The 21,277-nt window shown below is 38.1% G+C and overlaps 1 protein-coding gene across 1 annotated transcript; it reads right to left on the bottom strand.

Annotated features, from left to right (window-relative positions):
* Positions 1-509: 509 nt before the first annotated feature.
* On the bottom strand, positions 510-9,483 carry RGS20 (regulator of G protein signaling 20; the record flags this gene model as incomplete). Its single annotated transcript, XM_081953345.1, has 4 exons — positions 510-739; positions 1,763-1,997; positions 2,644-2,727; positions 9,338-9,483. The coding sequence occupies 4 exons, from the start codon at positions 9,481-9,483 to the stop codon at positions 551-553; spliced, it is 654 nt and encodes a 217-aa protein (XP_081809471.1). The 3' UTR covers positions 510-550.
* Positions 9,484-21,277: the final 11,794 nt, after the last annotated feature.

Below are 21,277 nucleotides of genomic sequence, written 5' to 3'. Positions count from 1 at the left end.
AAAAGATTTTATCAGAGGCATAGTATGAGTTATACAATGAGCAGAATGGAAAGAACTGACATCTGTTTGATCAAGTACTTATCTTTTGCCATATCCCTGATGCAGGGGAAAAATTGGATCAAGTATAATAATTCATTTTTAAAATAAGAAAAACACTGGAAAGATTGCTGACCCCACACTTCCAGTCTCCCACCGATAGGACATCTGGATAGTGAAGCACTCCAGATAGATCATAGAATTGTTATTTAAAAGCTGTGTATACATTTCAGAATTTTACTATAGTGCATGTTCCTGCTGTTAACATTTTTTTCTATATATCTTCCATCAGCATATAATTTAGGCAGAACTACTTAAAATTCAGGAAATAATGTGAAGTTTTAGAATTTGTAAACTTTGGAACACTGTTACCATTGTATTAAGATGCACTTCTTACCTAATTACTGTTATGTACCGGTAATCAGCTTGTTGATTCTAAAACCCATATTCATGGATAGTAGGCCAAAGTTTTATTTGTGTAAGTAGGTAATTAGATGCAAAATAAATTTAAATTCTACGATTTAGCAGTTGTTTGAAAATGTTCCATAACTAATTCTTTGTAAATAGCAGAGTTCACGAACCGAGGGTAGGAATCTCTGAGCATCAACATATAAACTTGGAATTGTGCTTCATCAAAAGTATGTATCGATGGTTCCATTATATTCCGGTTAATAATTCCTCTTGTTCTGGAGTCCAGACTGACCTGTTAATAAATGAATTTATTAAAGTGTTCAATAATATCTTTCCTCAATTCTGTGGCTAACAATGGAAACAATTTTATAGTTTCACATTGTGTATACCTTTTTTTTTTAAATAACTGGAGGACATTCTATTACCACTAAAACATTTGAGAGTGTTCTACTTTCATCTAGTCTTTATTATAAAATCCACAACTTTTGTTTTTGCTTGAAGAACGACAAACAAAAAGTTTTCTTCAAATGAATATTTTCTTCGAAGAATATCCAGGATGGATTTAATACAGATGTGGATATTGTGGAATCCATGATACTAAGGCATCTAAATCTCCATCAGAGATTAACACAATTTTCCATCACAAATCAAATATTACATTCAAAGAGCTTTCACAAATGCAGTCCCTTCATGAAGTAAACACACTTGTTTTTAAAAACTTTGTATTAAAATCTATTTTATGAATTTACAAAGTGGTAATTGATTAATGGAATATTACACAACAAATATTTATCAATACCTAAAAGGTATTCTAAGACATTGTATAATTGTAACAAGGTTAGATTTTAATAAATCTGTCCATATATCGGTGTACTATGTTGCTGGACTTCATTAGCAATGGGGAAAGAAAGAAAAATTAAATTTTTTGAAACATCCTATGAGATTGAACCGTTAGTCTTCTAGAAAGATAAGTTAAAATTCTATAACTGTCTCTTACTTATGCACTTACGCCTATCATCCTCAGTGGTATGCTTAAAGATAATTTATTCTTTTCTATTAGAACACATATATTCTAAGTTTTAACATTTTAGTATAGTAGTTTTTAGCCCAAGAAGACCATCCCTTCAAATCACCTCACAAGAATAAATGTTTAAATGTTATAAAATAAAACTATCAAACTTTAAAAATCTTAAAAATCGTGTAACAGTCTTAATCTTTGAAATACGCCATCTGAACAAGGACAGCTTGGAAGAGTTCATTGTATTTCTTTGGTTGACTCCATTTAAAACCAAGGGTACTACAAAATGTAACAAACCTCTCTCGGAGAAAGAATGGAAACATAATCTTCATATATTCGCCTGACTTTTTCATCAATTACATTCTTGCTGGTTTCCTGTTTTAAGTCCTCACAGGCCAGCCAGAAAAGCATGTTTTCTTCACTGTATTCTGACCGAAGGAATTCTCTGAAAGCATTTCGACCTGAAGGTGTTGCCATCAGTTTGTCAAAGGAATGCCTCCAAGCACTTGCTTCTTCCAAAGATGGTGTTGAGCTATAAATGAATGAAAAATAATAAATATGGTTACCATGGTATGGGAGGAAAATGTGGAATTTAGGAGGTTTTATGCATCGATAAATCTGAAATTTGAAGCAAGTTACAATAGTTTAAAAAAATGCAAAAAACGCATAAGGTGATGACTAATACTTTATCTTATTAATACTCTGTCAATAAAATACTCTGTCAGTATTTTCTCTATCTCTTATCTTATTGTAGTATGTTTAGTACTGAACTGACCAGTACAATTATCTACAATAAACTCAGTATAACCAGTACTTTCATATTCTTTCTTATATGCTATCCTGTAACTGCAGTATTAATGAACAAAAGCAATAGAGTTTTTTTCATATTTTCATAAAGTGTTAAAATGGAAAAACAAATTCTTGCATTAATTTCTCATATATTTTCAAAGCACATTTTAACTAGATTCAGTTTATAGGTGAGTGTATTGCATGACAATGATCTCATTATAACCAAAATATGCTGAACTAGTATGAGAATGGTAATAACTTTATCCCATGTGATATCGTCTAAATATGTAGAACTACAACTTCCAACCCTCCCAAAATACATGATCACGGTATCTAAGAAATGTGAGTGCTTTAAATGCAGTACAATGACTTTAGCAGTTAATCCTTACCCTTGTTCAATATATGGAACCATTTCTGATCCAATTTCATTTGCTGTTGCCCTTGTACTTTCATCTTGATTCCTAACAGCAAGACTGTAATAAAACAAAAGTTTGGTGAAACTGAAATAAACAATTTGTTGATATTTTTAAATTTACCATTAGGGTTGATACCTAAATATAGGTTACAATCTAATTCCCCCAGTATAGGAATTCCACTAAGATACCGTTTAATTTCTCCTAAACATGTGTTGAATGATAACACATCTCATTTTTAATCTCTTATAAAAATATTGGTACATATACTATTTTGGCTGTCTGTGCTTTAGTTTAAAAATATGGGGCAGAAGAGAAAATATTTTTAGCAAATGTGATTTCTGTAGTATGAAAGACGGCAAGAATGGTAAAATATTACACAGAGAGATTTATCTGAAAACAAATTAGCACTTTAATGTTCAGATGTCCAACCACTCAAGGTCATTAATGCACATTCTCTTATTGTCATTTGTTCTTACGTCAAGAAGGACCCTTTTTTATAATTTTTTATCAGAATCTTTCATATGCTTCCTAGTTTGAACTCATGTAAATCTACAGAAGGTTTTTCATTGGAAAGAACTGTTCTGACTTGCCTTGGAAGAAATGTTATATTTGCTTTAGAATTATAAATAAATTTAGAAATTTTCAATGGGATATACTCTGTGGTAAGTGTTACCGAATTACAGTCTTGGCTGTCTATTTCTTCCTATTTTGCAAAACCAGGTCAAAGATACACAGTATCTTTATAATATTAATTTCCTTTTCTCTACAATACTTTTTTTTTTTTTTTGGCAGTCTCTGACGCCTTGTTTTCAAAGTTCAGGATAGAAAGACTATTATATATTTTTTAAAATGGGGAGAAATCTGATGCTCAGCAGTTTAAGACACAGCTTGTCAGCTGGAAAGCTGACAGCCTGGGTTCAAGATCTGAGCACCAAGCAACATGGTAAACTGCTGTTCCTGCCTCAGCTCCTGCCCACCCAGGAATTTGAAAGCATGCAAATGTGAGTAGATTAATAGGTACCACTTTGGTGGGAAGTTAACTTTTCCATGCATCTATGGTATATAGTGATGCTGGCCACAAATCTTCAGAGAACACTGCCTTGGGGATAGGGTCAGACATGACTGGACAGGGAAACCTTTACCTTTAATGATCTTAATATATTTTAGTTTTTCAAAGTTGTAATGGATTTAAGTCAAGAAAATAGCAGGTGATGCTGGACATGTCCTTCAATGTTGATCCATTCAGATTCCTTTCTCTTTTTATCTTTAAAATAATTCAGTTAGGAAATTCAAAGCAGTCCTGTTGCAACTGAGAATCTAATGGGTATTTATACACTTAATGATTGGATAAAGGTTGTTTTCCTATAATATAACCTTAGTTATGACGCTTACTTCAAATGTTGTAATCTGATGGATATAATCTGAGATACTCTTGAATCCATCCACAAATACACAGTGACGTGCAGTCAGGTGAGGCAAGTGAGGCACAGCCTCACCACTCTCATCATGAAAAAAAAAAGTAAAAGGAAAAAGCTGAGCTAGTTGCTGCCTCACCGTGGATGACTCTGCTTAACCTCACTGGTGCTCTCCCTCCCCAAGTGTAGTGACTTCCTCCCCAGGCCCCCATTCATTTCTCTCTCTCACACACACACAGCTGGATAAAACTATATAAAAATCTAGGCCAGCTTCACTGATTACAAGTTTGAACAGGCAACGTGGCTCCACCTGCAATCAAACTACACTTGGGGAGGGAGAGCACAAGCGAGCACTGAGGAGACCACAGGAGGAGGCAGGAAGCCAGGCAAAGAGCCATGCTGTAGTACACACACTTCCCCCCAGCCTCTTTCTTTTGGAAGGCTCGGCTCGGCTCTCCTCCGGCTTCTCTGCCTCTCCTCTCACCCCAGCCTGCCAGCAGGAGGTGGTGGGTGGGCTTTATTGTGTTCCAGGCATTTCCCACCCAGACAGCAGGCTGCATTTGCAATGGTGGAGGTGTTTGGGAAAGGCAGCAGGGGAATGGGGGGGGGGGATGGCAGAGGAGCTGCTTTCAAGCCACTGGAAAAGATATCCAATCCAACTTTTGGGGGGGGGGGGTTGTTTGAGAGTGAGTGAGAGAGGGAAGGGGTAGGAGAGATAGTCCAATCCAACTTCTGTGTGTGTGTGTGTGTGTGTGTGTGTGTGTGTGTGTGTGTGTTTGAGAGAGGGGGAGGAAGGGATAGAGGGAGGAAGGAGGGGAAGGAGAAGAAAAAGAAAGAAGGAGCAAAGGAGAAAAACAAATGCTGTCACTTTAAATTGGAACTGAGCATGCCTGGCTGTGGAATTCTGGGAGTTGAAGTCCACAAGTCTAAAAATATTTGAAACTCAGCAGTGTGTCAGTGCCTCACCAGTCATAAACCTCACCGCACGTCACTGCAAATACAGATGAATGGAATAAAAAATGTAGAAACATTTCCTCAAGAATTTAAAGGACCACAAAAATCAATAAATCAATAAATACCTAAATTGAAAAGGCATTCCACCAGTCAAGGAAGGGCTGTTATGGAGGGAAAAAATAGAAAATAAGAAAGCACCAGAGCAGGGCAGATAATAGACTTAGGAGCAATTATTAGAGTGGTTGGCCAAGTTTTTTTAAAGCAAGATAGTTTTAAGAAACTCACCTGTTTCGATTAGCTGGCCTGGCACATTCTTAGTTTTTGCTTCCCGATGGATATATTTTAATGGGTAATTTTGGGTAATATTTTAACTCTTGGGTTATTAGAGTTTTTAATGTACTATATTTATTATTCTATATACAGTCTTGCAACCTCCTCCACCTACGTATTTAATTATTTAACTGTTTTATGTATGTATTTTATAACGCATTTTAGTGACTGTACACCGCCCCAAGTCCCTTTCGGGAGAGGGGGGGTTTCTATAAATACGAATAATAAAATAAATAAATAAATAAAAATTAAGAGATGGCACAGATGAATCTGGAGAAGCATTAATGAGACAGGTTGTCTCAGTACGTGTGTCTAGAGTGCAGGCTAGATTGTTTAATTGTAGAATACATTTTGGGTCACTTCAACAGTGAGATGGGTAGCATATAAATTTAATAAATAGTAAATAATTTAATGGAAGACTTCCCCCAAGAGATGGGAGTTAAGCTCTTTTGTGGGGATCTACATATGTTATCTACCTACCCAGTGAATGCGTTTTGGAATGGTAAATGAGAACATAAACATCATTAGATGTTACCTCTTCCTTGTTTGCTTTAGTTCTGAGTGCAGTTATCTGTATTGGGTTTTTCAAATACTATTATTTGCCCCATTTATATTTCTCTTTCCATTCAAGAGCTCAAAGCAGCACAGACAGCATTTCCTGTTACATTTTTTCTTCAAGAACAGCATAAGGTGAATAGGTGGGAGTAAAAGTTAGTAACTGGCCCCAAATCACTCTGTAAACTTCCATAACTGAAAGAGGACTTGAAGTAGATTTTCATGTCTTAGTTGAAACATACCATGCATCTTCCATTTTTCCTAGAAGGTCAATATGACATTGAAAAATTCCTTACTGCCTGCCACATTTATCTCCAAGATACGTTTTTCCTAGCTATATTTAATTGTGCTTTATCATTAACTATATCATTAAGTGTACATTCAGCTTTTTAAAAACATGGTGTGTGTGTGTATATACACACACCAAAAAAAACATATTTAAAGGTGGAATGCAAATGAATTTAGTAAATTTCTACAGTAAGATTATCTGGATTAACAATGATTGAGAATAACTCAGCCTAAAATCCCTGACAAAACTATATGAAAAGACATTATTCTTTCTCCAGATAAATAAAATTGTCATGCCTCACAGGCCAATGGGTGTGATCTTTGAGCACTGATATTTATTACCCGGAAGATTTATTATATTTGTAAATATTTTTATAATTTAATATTAAAAGTCTTATTGATGCTAAATTGTTGTTGAAATGATGCCTCACAAAAGTCTAACTGGTTGTCTCTTCTCAGTTTCTCTCTGCTTCAAATATTGATGATTTTATACTTAAGGTTACTATGTTTTGTTTGTTTGTTTTGTTTTATTGGATTTATATGCCACCCTTCTCCCAAAGGACTCGGGGCGGCGTACAGCATTAAAAAACACATATTACAAAAGTTAAAAGGAAATTAGAAACAATCCAAAAAACAAACCTAATTAATATAACACTAACATTTAAAAAATTAGATAAAATTAACTGGCCAGGCCGGCTTGTTGGAAAAGCCAACTTTTTAGGGTGCGTCGGAAGGACCAGAGGTCAGGGATTATGCGAAGCTCTGGGGCAGCTCATTCCAGAGGGAAGGAACTCCCACAGAGAAGGCTCTCCCCCTGGGGGTCGCTAGCCAACACTGTTTGGCCAACGGCACCCTGAGAAGGCCAACTCTGTGGGATCGCACTGGACGGTGGGAGCCTACTGGTGGCAGTAGGTGGTCTCGCAGGTACCCTGGGCCTAAGCCATGGAGAGCTTTAAAGTTCATAATTAGTACCTTGAATCGCACCCAGAAAACAACTGGCAACCAGTGCAGGCTGCATTCTGGACCAGCTGAAGCCTCCGGGTGCTCTTCAAGGGCAGCCCCATGTAGAGAGCATTGCAGTAGTCCAGGCGAGAAAGGATGAGGGCCTGAGTGACTGTGCATAGAGCATCCTGATCCAGGAAGGGGTGCAACTGACGTACCAGGCGAACCTGGTAAAAGGCCCCCCTGGTCACAGCCGTCAGGTGATCTTCGAAACTAAGCCTTGTGTCCAGAAGGACTCCCAGATTGCGGGCTCTCTCTGAGGGGACTAAAATTTCTCCCCCTATCATCAAAGATGGAACAAGATGAACAAATCGGGATGACGGGAACCACAGCCACTCAGTCTTGGAGGGATTGAGCTTGAGCCTGTTCCTCCCCATCCAGATCCGCACAGCCTCCAGGCATCGGGACATCACGTCGAGGGCATCGTTTGGGTGGTTTGAGGTAGAGATGAAAAGTTGGGTATCATCAGCATATTGATGATACCGTACCCCAAAACCACGGATGATCTTGCCCAGCAGTTTCATATATATGTTGATCAGGAGGGGTGAGAGAACCGACCCCTGGGGCACCCCACAAGTGACGCGCCTCGGGGTCGATCCCTGCTCTCCAGTCAACACGAACTGCGACCGATCCGACAGGTAGGAGGAGAACCACCGTAAAACGGTGCCCCACACTCCTAACCCCCCGAGTCGTCGCAGTAGAATACCATGGTATAGTATGGTAATACTATTTTTATTACTATTCATTTTTCTTTCCAATTCAGATTATTGGAAAAAATGCTTTTTTGTAAACTTGAGATATAAGTAGAACATTATTTTGTAGCTTGTTTCACATCTGTCTTTGTTCCCAAAATAGTTATTCCCAAGAAATAAACCATGTTGTGAGATTATTCTAGTTTTGGTCAGATTCTAGCCACTAAAAGTGGTAGAACTTTTTTTTTGGCATCACACTTAATTGATGATTTACGAAGAACTTAACTGAGAAATTGTTTCCATCATTGTAACTGTACATCTATTTTAAAACTAGTATAAAATAGAATAACGATGTATATGAAAAAAATGAGTTTTATTATTCAGAAATTTGTTATGTAGAATTTTATCTACTATGGATCAAATATTTCAAGATCTTATGAATTAATATGAAGGTATGTCTAGCTTAAGAGAAAGAAGGACTAGGGGAGACATGATAGCAGTGTTCCAATATCTCAGGGGTTGCCACAAAGAAGAGGGAGTCAAGCTATTCTCCAAGGCACCTGAGGACAGAACAAGAAGCAATGGGTGGAAACTAATCAAGGAGAGAAGCAACTTAGAACTGAGGAGAAATTTCCTGACAGTTAGAACAATTAATCAGTGGAACAGCTTGCCTCCAGAAGTTGTGAATGCCCCAACACTGGAAGTCTTTAAGAAGATGTTGGATAGCCATTTGTCTGGAACGGTATAAAGTTTCCTGCCTAGGCAGGGGGTTGGACTAGAAGACCTCCAAGGTCCCTTCCAACTCTACTATTGTATTGAATTGCTTCTGTACTGAAGAACTATCATCCATGATATAACAGCTACATATGGCCACCTATTAAATGCATGGTGGTACAGTGGTTATAATGCAATATTGCAGACTAATTCTGTTGACTGCCAACTAAACCTAACCTTAACCCTATACACATTGCATAGACATTTATATTTATCCCAATAATTGGAGGGATGAGAGGCTAGGCTTCCTATTCTCTCACTTCCTGAGTTCAGTAGCCTATTATGCTTAAAGAAAATAAAGCAAAAACAAAGTGGAATACTAAGCAGTGAAATTCACATTTTATTAATAATCTGATTTAACCCTGTTTAAACCACTTCCAACTTTATAGATCTAGAGTGTATTTGTCAATGAAATTATCCTGTTTGGAAAATTAAATGGGAAACACATAATGTGTGAATAGCATCAATTTTTGCATCTTTGTGCAACTCCACAAACAACATGATTTTGTTTTCATCTCCACACAGCTATTGCCTAGCTTACTCTAGGTATCTTCCTTTCCTGCTTATTTGATTACCCAAGAGACATATGTCTATGTTCCTATGGAAACTAGCTGTCCTTTTCCCTCTGGCTGAATTGAATATATTTTAAAGACATACCAGGAGCAACTGCAACAGCAACACCAACAGAAGCAGCAGGGATTGGAGCCTGGAGTCTCTATCCCAGATTGGGCAAGTAGAGAGCTTGGTATATTCTGAGATGCAGAGGTCTGCCTTTTGCGCATTTCTACCTGCTCTGATCCCATGAGCTGCAAAATAGAATATTAGGAAATAGATTAAACATGCCAGAAAAAGCTGTATGCTGGGTTGTTGATAGCTGCCATGTGGCAATGGAAGCCAAAGTTTTTTTCTAATTGCTGTTCGAAATGCAAACAGATCTATGTCTTAACAAATGGAATATGTCCCTGACAGCTGCTTTGTTGTTCAGCAAAAATCCTGTGAATGAGACAGGAACAGCGCTTGTTGAATCTGAAAAGCATATTTTCAGGATTGACAGGAAGATTAACCTAGTCATTATTTCCAAAAGTTCTTTGGCTTGCATAACAAATGAAAGCTATAATAAAGCAGATGGTATATTGTTACATACTGCTTTATTCCAGCTCACTTTTGTTCCTAAATTATACCAAAACTGATCTTGCATTCTCATTTAGGAAAGACAGGTTCAAAATACTATACTTCATTCCAGAAATACAAAACCTATTCAATGCTTTAAGGATTCACGTTATTGGTTTTTCCATTTTAGAATGCTCCACCCCCCCCCCCACACACACTGTGCCTTTTCACATCCTTGAAATATATTGAAAAAGAAGGCATCATGTAAATACCCTGGCTTTTTTGTAGAAGTAAACAGATAACACTTTCTGTCACTTGTAACCATGTTTTCTGACTAGGAAAAAACCATTAAGGAGGGAAAAACAGAAATAGCTACACAGCACCCTTCTATTCTACAGCACTAGGAGCCATACATCTGGTACACCTAAGAGCAAAGGTGGTATTTTTAATAATGGCCAAACAGCAATAAGAAATGTAATAACATGCATCAGAAACCCCAAAATGGGTTATCCACTTTGGCTGAAATAATGTATATTTGTTCTGATCTAGGCTTTCCCAGCAGCATGAAGCCAAGTCCTCGTCCCAATAAACCCCTTTTATTTAATTTACAATGAATTCCTCTCTAGTAAAGTCCCGCCCACAGTCTTTCAAGATAGTTTATCAACCGTTATCAGGCTTGGAGAGTGACCAGGCCGATATCTTTCAGACACAGCAGTACTTGGCAAGAATGCAGGAATGAACTTTTTCCTGCAAACATCCCTCTCCTTTTGCTCCTCCTTTATTCCCTATGGGAGGGGCCATTCACCATCTATCTGTGGCCTTACTCCCAAGTCGACCCTTGTTCCTTAGCTGTTCCCTTTGTCTGGCAACTCTGCACATGCACACACTGGGAACAGGCTCTAGCTGTTCGGTTGCCTCAGTGATGTCTGACTTCGAAGGCAGCTGATAATTGTCAGACGGGCCTGGCCCCATCTCTTCCTCCAATGCAGAGCACTTGTCAGAGCCTTCCCCAGACTCCAGGAATGGCCCATGTTCATCCCAAATCTCCTGATTGTCCAAATCTGCCAGCTCCGCTGGCTACTGGCAGACCACAACAATATTAGCTTTAGAATTCTCACCATCTAGCTGCCATGTTCATTTATGCATTCATTCCTACTAAGTTGCAATATTTTCACTATGGAGCAAAATTCAGATGTCTGCAATGTCCACCTGACCATTTATGATGTGCATAATAAATTACAATGTCCAAAAGAAAATCAATATACTATGAAAACCTCATAGTATACCATGTTGTATTATTATCTTTTTTGTTGCTTAAGTTCCCCAATATTGACTGGTCAAATGATTGAGTCTCAAGATTTTTTGCTTTGAATTTGATATATATAACAAAGAAGGAGATCTTGATATTAAAAGGCAAGAGGAAATCAATGTGCAACTTTAACCTTTTTGCAAGTTTCTGGTGACAGGGTATCAGGAGGAGTCTGATGGCACTTTTCCCAACTAACACATTTTCTTAAAAAGCATAGATTATGCTTTATAATAAAATTTGCTAGTCACAGAAGGTGGTTTCAGATTCATGAGTTTTTGTCAATAGAGCCTAACTCAATTATGTGACAAAATAAAACGTTGAGTAGACAATGGGAAGTATTTTTATTTCATTGTACCCTGTGTGCTATTGATAGGAAAGCCAAAGAAAGTCTGAATAGTAGACATTACAATACCTGGAGACAGCAGAAGAGAAAGAACTCAAGAAAATCAAAAAAATATAAAGACTTGCAAATAGAAGTAAACAACTGTGGCAGACAATGCCAATAGTAATAGGCTCCTTGGATACCATTCCAAAACATTTGAGACACAACTTAAATACCATCAGCATTCACAAAATCACTTCACTTGGAACAGTTTACATCTTGCAATGGTACCTTTAACATTATTAAAAATAATATCTGGCTATCCCAGGTCCTTGAAAAGGATTCAATAGGTGGACAGATGTGCTAAATACCATCTAAAATGTGGCTGCTGGACAACCAACTACAGCAATGGGAAAACAATGTCACAAGCTGGCCATTATGGTCCCAATGGTCATTTATATACTGGGTGCCATACCAAAAAATCTTGGACAGCCCTTAGAAAATCTGAGCATTGACAAAATTTCTATCTGTCAGATACAAAATGTCTTCCTGCTTGGATCCGCACATATTAGACTGATACATTATAACAATGTAGGTTCTCGGGAAGAACTTCATATGTACAAAGGCCAACACCTGCTAAAGAATTGTAAGCTGTAATTTCACAATATTGTGTATGCAATTCCTATTTTTATTTCTCCTTGTATTTAATACATTGATAAAACAATAAATGTCATGAGATTAAAAAAAAGCTAATCTAGCAACAAATGTGTTTATGTATTATATGCAAGCATATGTTGACTTTTTAAAGCACACACTGCTCTAAGTTTAAGTATTTAAAAAAAAAAACCTTTTTCTGCCTCTTAAGATCAAAAGGATTATTTTCAAAGGAGCTTAGAAAATAATTTTCCCAAACACTCATTTTCCCCAACCCAAATAATCTTTCTCCCCTAAGCAGATAGCTATGTAAAACATTGACACAGCACCAGCATTGAAAATTAGAATTATTCAGTTACTAAAAGCAGTCTAAAATCTTCTAAGCCTTTATGAGATGTTTAAAAAGAATCTTTCTGAACTGTAATTTCATCCAGACATTATTATAACTTATCCATCCCTCTTTCCTAATGTCTTTGCCCACAACAGCCATCATCTCAGCCAGCTTGCAAAGCTGAGAAACAGACAGGAAGTATACTGATTTTGTTAAAGAAGAAAGGCTCCATCTCTTCAAGAAGAGGGTAAGTTCTATGGGGATTTATGAAATCAACCAGCCAGGACCCTCTCTTTTTTTTGGGCGGAGTTATGCATATGTTGATGGGCTCATCCTATCTACCTGGGAAAAAATATTTATTGTTCTATTTTATTATCCTTCGTTGAAGCTAGTTTCAAAATTATATTAGGCTTTTAGGCCGGCAATAGAAAGCTTGCTAACTTTTTGAATTACTTGTAGCATCCTTCCTGCTCTTCTCGCTAGTTCGATATTGCGCCCTCTGGCGTTAACCTGCGGAAGATTTGGCTGACCGAAGGCGCGTGTTATACTTTCCGTTCGTTTACTTTCTTGCCTCTTTAAAAATAGTATATGTTCCCTATTTTTTTTAAAAAAGAATTGCTGTAATTGTCACCAATGAAAAAACGAATTAAGGTACCGTACACCGAGATCCAGCGGGAACAGAGCTCACTGACGAGCAGAAATCAAGACTTCTCTTAGTTTTGAAAGCAAAATTTCTTACATGGCTAAGCACGCGGATTCTTGCCTGATGGCGTGTTTGCTAGACTTAATCTATTGCCGCGGGGTTTTTTGGCTTGGAAGACAAGAACAAGAGCAATATGTTCTCATCCACCTATCAACCTTCTTCAGATATTTCTTACGTATAAATACAGATCCCCCCCCCGCCCCCGTTTCATATTGTACAATTCTTTTCCAACCTATGCTCGCTCTTCCTCCGTTCCGACTGAAACATATGACGTTTTTTTGATGCGGACCTTGCTTGGCATTTTTTCCAGATTAACGTCCTTTTGGAATTGGCAATGCCATCTGCTAAATTCTTCTCTGTCCCCTTGCCCCCTTCAAGTTTCCTAAGAAAACCAAAACAATCGCAAACGTCAACCTGACAAAACTACTGCCCCTACTTTCCCCAGCTTTCTAAGGAGAGATACTTTCTGACTGAACAGTCTTTTTCCTCCCCGCGTGGCTCCAATGGGTCTCTTTCTGAGTCTCATCAAGAACTGTGACATCTGAATCTAGGAGTGGAAGCCTTTGCATTCCCAACTGGAAAACTCAGACTCACATGTTGTGTCCCAGCGTATTTGCACGCCAAGAGCAAAGGAGTGAAGGCCATTCCGACAGGTTTCCTCAACCCGTTGTACGGTGGTGCTTGAAGTACTTACAGCTTTCCCTTCGATCTCCGAAGCCAGGTGGAAATCCTTGCCTTGCTCACCTCGGCTGGCACTATCACTTGCACACTCGCGTCAGATTTATTCCCCGTTCTTCCCGCTCAAAACCCCTGCCCAGTTTTTTCCCCCAATTACCAAACTTTTCAAGTCCTTTCCCGTATTCCGTATTTTTTTCCTGCCCCAAAGCGAAAAGGTTGGCTAGAAACGTGGCGAATTGAAGGCTTTGGGAACTCGAGAGACCGCCCTTTACGGAGGAAGCGTCACTTGCTGCCTTTCCGAGGTTCAGCACCACGGACAGTTCCCGAAAAGTCGATCAATTGAACTGGCGATTGGCTCGCTCTCCCCTCCCTCCCCCCTCCAATGCCCGATCCTATGAATCACTTCGGCTGGTGGAAACACCCCGCAGGCATGTGAGTGTATAAATGCTAGCTGGGTTAGTTGACATGTGAAGCAATAAACATCTGCTACAAGACAGAGTGGGAAAACAAGTCTGAAGAGAGGGGCGGGAGAGGGAGCGATGGTTTCCTGCTTAGGTGTCCCTCTGGGAAAATTAGTAGAGGAATAAACAAGAGTGTTTGTCGAAGAAAAAAAAGCAGAGTGGCCTTCACTAACCCGATGCCCTCCCAATGTGCTGAGCTACCACCCCTTTGCTTTCAGCCAAGACCTGGCCGATGGTATTGGTAGTCCAAAACATCAGGGCGGCTCTGGATAGGTCTGATAGAGGTCCGCCGTCCTCTAACAACTCGATCTCCTTCAGTTGCAACGGGGACGCTGGTTAAAGAAGCGATTTGTGTCTTTGACGTCTTTCCTTCCTGAACCTCAGCGCTGAAAAGAAAGAATGGCACAGCGCCTCAGAATTGAAAGCGTTTGTGGGAAGGAGAAAATTGGTTTTCCCACCGGATCAATTGAGGCGGATCAATCGAAGTGCCTAAAGGAAAGTCTTTCCTTAGATTTCCCAGCGGGGAAGCGGTGGGCTATAAAACTTGATGACTTCTGCCTCCTCCTTTTCTGTTTCACACGGCCACTCCATGCCCCTTCTGGAGAAGGCAGTGGAGCAACTTCCTCTCCCAGACACTGAAATTGATCAGATACAGAAATAACCTTGGCCTCACTTCCTTCTGCTTCTCAGGAGCTCAATTCAGGATTCCCTGGTTACCTGGAAAACAAAGAGTCTTCACTTTCAGCAGATGTGAGTCAGACTGCTGTCTTAATTGCAGAATTCAGAGAGAGCCCCCAGCCATTCGCAGTTCTCTCCCATACCACCAATCCTACTAAATTGCCGAAAGTGAGAGTTTCCTAAGTGCAGAAATAGAGTTTTCTAGCTCAGGCAGGACTAATTTTTAAATGCTGTTCCCTTAGAACAATAGTTTGACATCAAAAGGAATGATAGAAACTCTAAGAATGTGAAGAATGCCCCTCCTAAAACTCAAATGGGAAAAGCCCTTCTGGATCAGGGCTAGGCCAGCCAGCCAGCTTTTCATTTCACTTGGTAGCTCATTGGTTGCATCTAGCAAGTCCACATTTCAGAGATAAACACAACCCTCCTCTCACAATGTTGCTTCCATGCATCTCCATATATAATGTAAGATCTCTTGAATGTCAAATTCCAGGGTTGAAACACAATATAAGCAGTGTTTAACTTGGTTATGAAAGAGCCAGATACTGTGTCCTGTGAATAAAAGACCCTGTCAATGAACCCAGATTATTAAACTTTAGGGAGTTTAGTCAGTCCAGAAGAAGGTTTAACTAGTTTAATATATTTTAAAACTATTGTAACTACACTGGGAATATGTGTAAAAATGAGCAAAAACAAATATCTCCAACATTGGCAGCTGTCCACTGCAAATTTTATTTTGTTCATGCAAGGGAAAAAAAAGAAGGAAAAAAACATGAAGGAAGAAAAGAAGGGAGAGAAGGAAAGAAGAGTTTTCTATATCATTGTATTGTTTCATGCCCCGACAGTGCATGGGAGTAAGTAAATTATATACTGAAGAGGGCTACTGGATGAAAAGTACTGTGCAAGCATAGGGCTACCATACATATCCCTTGAAAACTACAGTAAAAACAAAATAACAAACTCAATTAGTACATTGTTTAGATATAGTCATTTGGGAATATATTTTGTTGATAACATTCTTCCTCTACATTAGGATTTTTCATGGCCCTTGTTAGCAATAGGAAATGGATGCTGCTTTTTAAGATATTGTAGATATTGTTTCTCCATCTTATTCTTGCTGAAGAAATAGGCAATTTACTTGGAGTAACAGGTGTGAATGATAAAATTATATAAACAAAACTTAAGCTGTAATGGAATATTAAAATTGACATTTCTAATACTAGCCCTACAGTGAATGTGGAGGAAATTACTGGAAACCAGGAATATTTATAAGATTTATAGAATAGATTAACCACTGTGACTATACATGCATACAGTTCAGTTTATTGCTCTGAAATTATAATCCAATGTACATGTCAGCATTTAGAAACATTTAAAATTCAGACCTTCCTTCCTTCCTTCCTTCCTTCCTTCCTTCCTTCCTTCCTTCCTTCCTTCCTTCCTTCCTTCTCTCTATCCAAAAATATTTCCTTATTTGTTAATAAAGTGAGGAAGAATCACCTTTAAGAGGGAATAAGTAAAGAGAAACTAATATTCCAGAAATTAGAAAATGATCATTAAAATATTTTTGAAAGGTTAAAAAGTTTTATAAGATGAGCTTATATTCTTTAGTAATAAAACGTTTTCTGGGCTGGAATAACACACTGAACAACAAACTAGCATACAGTTATTTTGAGCTCACATAATACGCTAAGGTGAAATGTGTTTGGCTGGCTTGTGATTCAGTGTGTCACATAAGAAAATGAGATATTGAATTATAATCTGGATTGTCTTCTTTTGCTCTAGCATGATATATGAATTCAGATATATTGTGAAATAAAATATAATCACATTAATAAATATTGGTTATCTAAATGTAACAATGCATCATGTATAGTGATTTTATTATCATTTTATTACTAAATTTAAAACTTCCAGCAGGTGTCACTATAAGCTCAATGTTAAAAAAAAAGATTGTTTTCAGTTGCTGAAAACTATCTGTTTTAAAAGGAGATGTTGTCCAAGCCTGTTTTCTGCATAAGATACTTTAACTTTCTTTTCATTTGTATATTATTATTATCAAATAAATATAACCTAGAATGGGACAATAGAGAAGATTTGATATGTAATGCAAATTAGCATTTGAGCTAACAAATGGCCTTGAACGTAGACCCCAAACTCATCCAAAAAAATTATTGTAAAAGTATTCACATTTTTCCTCTAGAAAATATTTAAAAAACTCAATCCATTTCACAGGATAGCTGTTATGGGAAAGAAACCGAATAATGAATGCTCTGGAGCAGTGGTTCTCAACCTGTGGGTTGGGACCCCTTTGGGGGTCGAACGATCTTTTCACAGGGGTCGCCTAAGACCAGGGGTGTCCAAACTTGGGAACTTTAAGACTTGTGAACTTCAACTCCCAGAATTCTGGGAGTTGAAGTCCACAAGTCTTAAAGTTCCCAAGTTTGGACACCCCTGCCTAAGACCATCGGAAAACACATATTTTCGATGGTCTTAGGAACTGAGACATCAATTTTATGGTTGGGGGTCACCACAGCGTGAGGAACTGTATTAAAGGGTCACGGCATTGGGAAGGTTGAGAACCACTGCTCTGGAGAAAAGTTGGAAAATGGAATACACATGTAGGCATATCCACCTTTCATACATATAGATTACTACTTCTAACAATAAACTCAGTTCATTTATATTGGTTCATTTATATTGGTACAAAGCAGGACCACAAAAACCAATAAAATCAGTTTCCTAGCTAATTGAAATCCTAAAAAGATGCAATGCTATAATGGACTAGAGGTACAATAGAACATTTTTACCGGTCTCTGCATCAGCCAATTATGATTTTGAGTAATCTTTCTGTTCATTTGATTGGTGTAATTTATAATATACTTTTGCAGTTATCTTTTGTTTTGCTACAGAAATTGATTATTTCCATTACCTCTCTTTTATGAGTATAATAATTTAATTAATTTGGTTTCTTTGTTTGGAAATTTTTCTTTCCTTGAGAAAGAGGCAAACTTAATATTCTCACCATGCTTATCTTCTGTAGTTGTGTTCTGTGTTCTAAAGGAAATGTATTCAGTGTTCTATGACCTATCCATGTTGATAGGTCATAGAAAGGCATATATATGAATTTGCCATGTGCAACCATCCCAGCTGGCTTCTGACAAGCAATGGGGGAAGCCAGATTCACTTAATGGCTGCATGATTCACTTAAAAACCATGGAAAAAAGGTTATAAATCAGGCATGATTCACTTAAAAACTGCCTTGCTTAGCAATGGAAATTCAGTCCCAGTTGTGTTTGTAATGAATTTTAAATGGTGTTCACTTAAGAAAATTAAATATCGGATAATACAGCATTGATCTGCATGATTGAAGTAGATATTAGCATATGCTATTGGTTCCTGAGGATAGAAATACATAACATTGTTTTCTATCTTCTCCCCAGTCCAACAAGAAAACAGTCACTGGGAGGAATAGGGAAGCAGGAAAATGTAAAAGTTAGGGGCTGTGGGAAGTGTAGTCTGTATAAAACATCATTCCTTATCACTGGTAGCAAAGTGGTGGAAGAAATTGAAATTACAAAAGTGATTTTTTTTAAAAAAGCCTACTTCATTTCCACCCAGTTTATGCATAACATTCAAGCAATTTAAGGCTGCAGGCCAGTGGTGGGATTCAATTTTTTTTACTACCGATTCTGTGGGCGTGGCTTGGTGGGTGTGGCTTGATGGGCATAGCAAGGTAAGGATACTGTAAAATCTCCATTCCCACCCCATTCCCTCCCGATCAGCTGAGACCTGGGAGACAGAGAATAGATGGGCCCGGGGCTGGTCAGAGATGGTATTTATCAGTTTTCTGAACTTCTCAAAATTTCCACTACCGGTTCTCTAGAACTGGTCAGAACCTGCTGAATACCATCTCTACTGCAGGCAGAAAAGCCCACAGTCCTGCTAAGATCAATATTTATTAATTATACATAGCTTGTCAATTAAGCAGATGGCCTTATGTTACTGGGAAAGTCATCCCATATAATGATAAATTCATTTGGATGGAGCCACATTATGTATGTGAGAAAGGACAATCTTTTCAATGGCTGAGGATATATATTTAAAATAATAATAAAATGCTTTTTTAGGGTTTACTGTCACCTGTTTTCCATTTCACAGTGTAGGGAAGTTATATTGTTGGTTTTTAGTAATCTTGGTCAGAGGGAATCTCAAGAGCTGAGGAATGGAGTCCTGGGCTTGTGTGTGGCCTAGGGCCCCTCCTGATTTACATGTAACAGGTAGATTTAGTAGGCTGTTAAGCTTGCCTTGAATAGTTCTTTATTTGTTACATTTCTTCTGTAAATATTGTGAGCTGTAAGCACTCAAATGCAGCTTGCTATAATTAAATTAATAGCAGGGAAGCATACTTTTCTCTGTGAGGCTTTCCTTTTTAACAAGAATAGATTAATTGGCTTCATACAACCATCCTGTTTAGACTGTAGAGATACATAATTTTTCCAGCATAAAGATGAGAACAGAAATAGGGTAAATATGAGCTTACATGGTAGTTAATTACATTCTGCTTATGATATGGCCACTTCAGACTGTTGGAAATTCTTTTATAATTGTATTTATGAGAAATTAATGACCTTTAGTTTCATTCAGCTGTATAATCCAATTACTGCTGAGAGACTTTCAGATTTGATGTTGCCCATGTATAATCCTTGTTAGCTTGGCTTTTGAAACTGAATGAGTGCCTTTAAGCATACTCATTGTAAGAGAGCTTGTTTGGATAGTTTTCCCCCAACCTTTCTTCTCCGGATTGGTTGGTACTTTAATTCCCAAAATAGCCAATGATGCCAGTCAGCCATGTTGGGATTTCTTGTCCCAGCACTTCTGGAAAATACCAGGCTGGACATCTTTGAATGAGAAAACTGAACCTATTCCAAGATCTAAATTAATGATAACACTGTTCACACACTTAATTGACAGGTAATGGTCAAATATTGTGGGGGTTTCAATCTTTGCTTCCTTAGAATGAAGCTTCCCAAGTTGTACTGGGTGCAGTTTTCTTCCAGATCCAATTCAGGATTTTGGTCATCACTTTTATACTTCTCACATCATAGGATATCCAAGGAACCATCTTATCCTAATTATATTGACCCATCCCACCTGGCCAAGTAGGGCGGTCAAGCTGCATGGAGTTTCACCTGGCAGGATCTAGGAAGAAGCCCTTCTCAGCTGCTTCTCTCATCTTATGGTACATCTTACTTGCAGAGGTGAGGTGACTCTCCATTCTTCTGGTTCCTTGAAAAGCATTAAAGCCTGGGTTTGCTAATTAGCACAGGGGTCTAAAAGTATATAAAGCAATGGTGAAATTCAAAAATTTTCCTTACTGGTTCTGTGTGCATGGCTTGGTGGGCATGGCTTGGTGGTCAAGTGACTGAGTGGGCATGGCTTGGTGATCATGGAGCGGGCAGGCAACAAGCAGGAACCTCACAGAGAGCTTTAAAACCAACTATCACACTTTACACAAAAATAACACAAAAGCTACACAACTGACTCGCACACAATGCAAAAGCAGTTGGACTTCACACAAAAAGGGCCCTGCAACAAGCAGGAACCTCACAGAAAGCTCAAAAACCAACTATCACACTTTACACAAAAATAACACAAAAGCTTCACAACTGACACACACACTATGCAAAAGCAGCTGGACTTCACACACAAAAAAGTTTCCCACAATCGCGCTGCACAGCTGATTGTCACAGCTGATCGTTGGAACCTTTTTAGCATTTTGCCTGAAACGTTAGTACAAAAAAATGCTTTAAAAAAGTTTAAAAAAAGTTTGGACGATCAGCTGTGCGACAATCAGCTGTGCCACACCATTGTTGGAACTTTTAAAAAACTTTTAAAAGCGTTTTTAAACTACCAGTTCGGGCGAACCAGTAGCATTTTTTCTACTGTTTTGGGCGAACCGGCCCAAATCGGTAGCAATTCACCCCTGATATAAAGGTCTGGAGATGTTCAGTGGCCTGATGGCACTCCAGCTGCTTTGTTACATTTCTAGTCTTTTAATTTTAATCTGATTTTTAAAAGTTTTAACAAGTTTTTAAACTGTTTTTAAAGCTGTGCTTTTATGTATTTGTAAGGTTTTCTTATGTTGCTGAAAGATGGGTGGTGTAGACATTCAGTAAGTAAATAAATTTATTAAGTAAATAAATAAAAAAAATAAAGAAAGCTCACCTCTGCTACTGCCCTTGCACCTGCCATTTGACTGAAGGGCAAATCTCTTTTAAACAGATGGAAGTAGTCATTTCAGTTCAAATAATAGATATTGAAATATGTGTAAGTATGTGTATGTGTCGT

The sequence above is a fragment of the Natrix helvetica genome, assembly GCF_964273705.1.
Source record: "Natrix helvetica genome assembly, chromosome: 4".
In the NCBI taxonomy this organism is placed as follows: domain Eukaryota; kingdom Metazoa; phylum Chordata; class Lepidosauria; order Squamata; family Natricidae; genus Natrix; species Natrix helvetica.
Note: the sequence above shows the minus strand (reverse complement) of the source record. Positions and strands in the feature narration are given on the sequence as shown.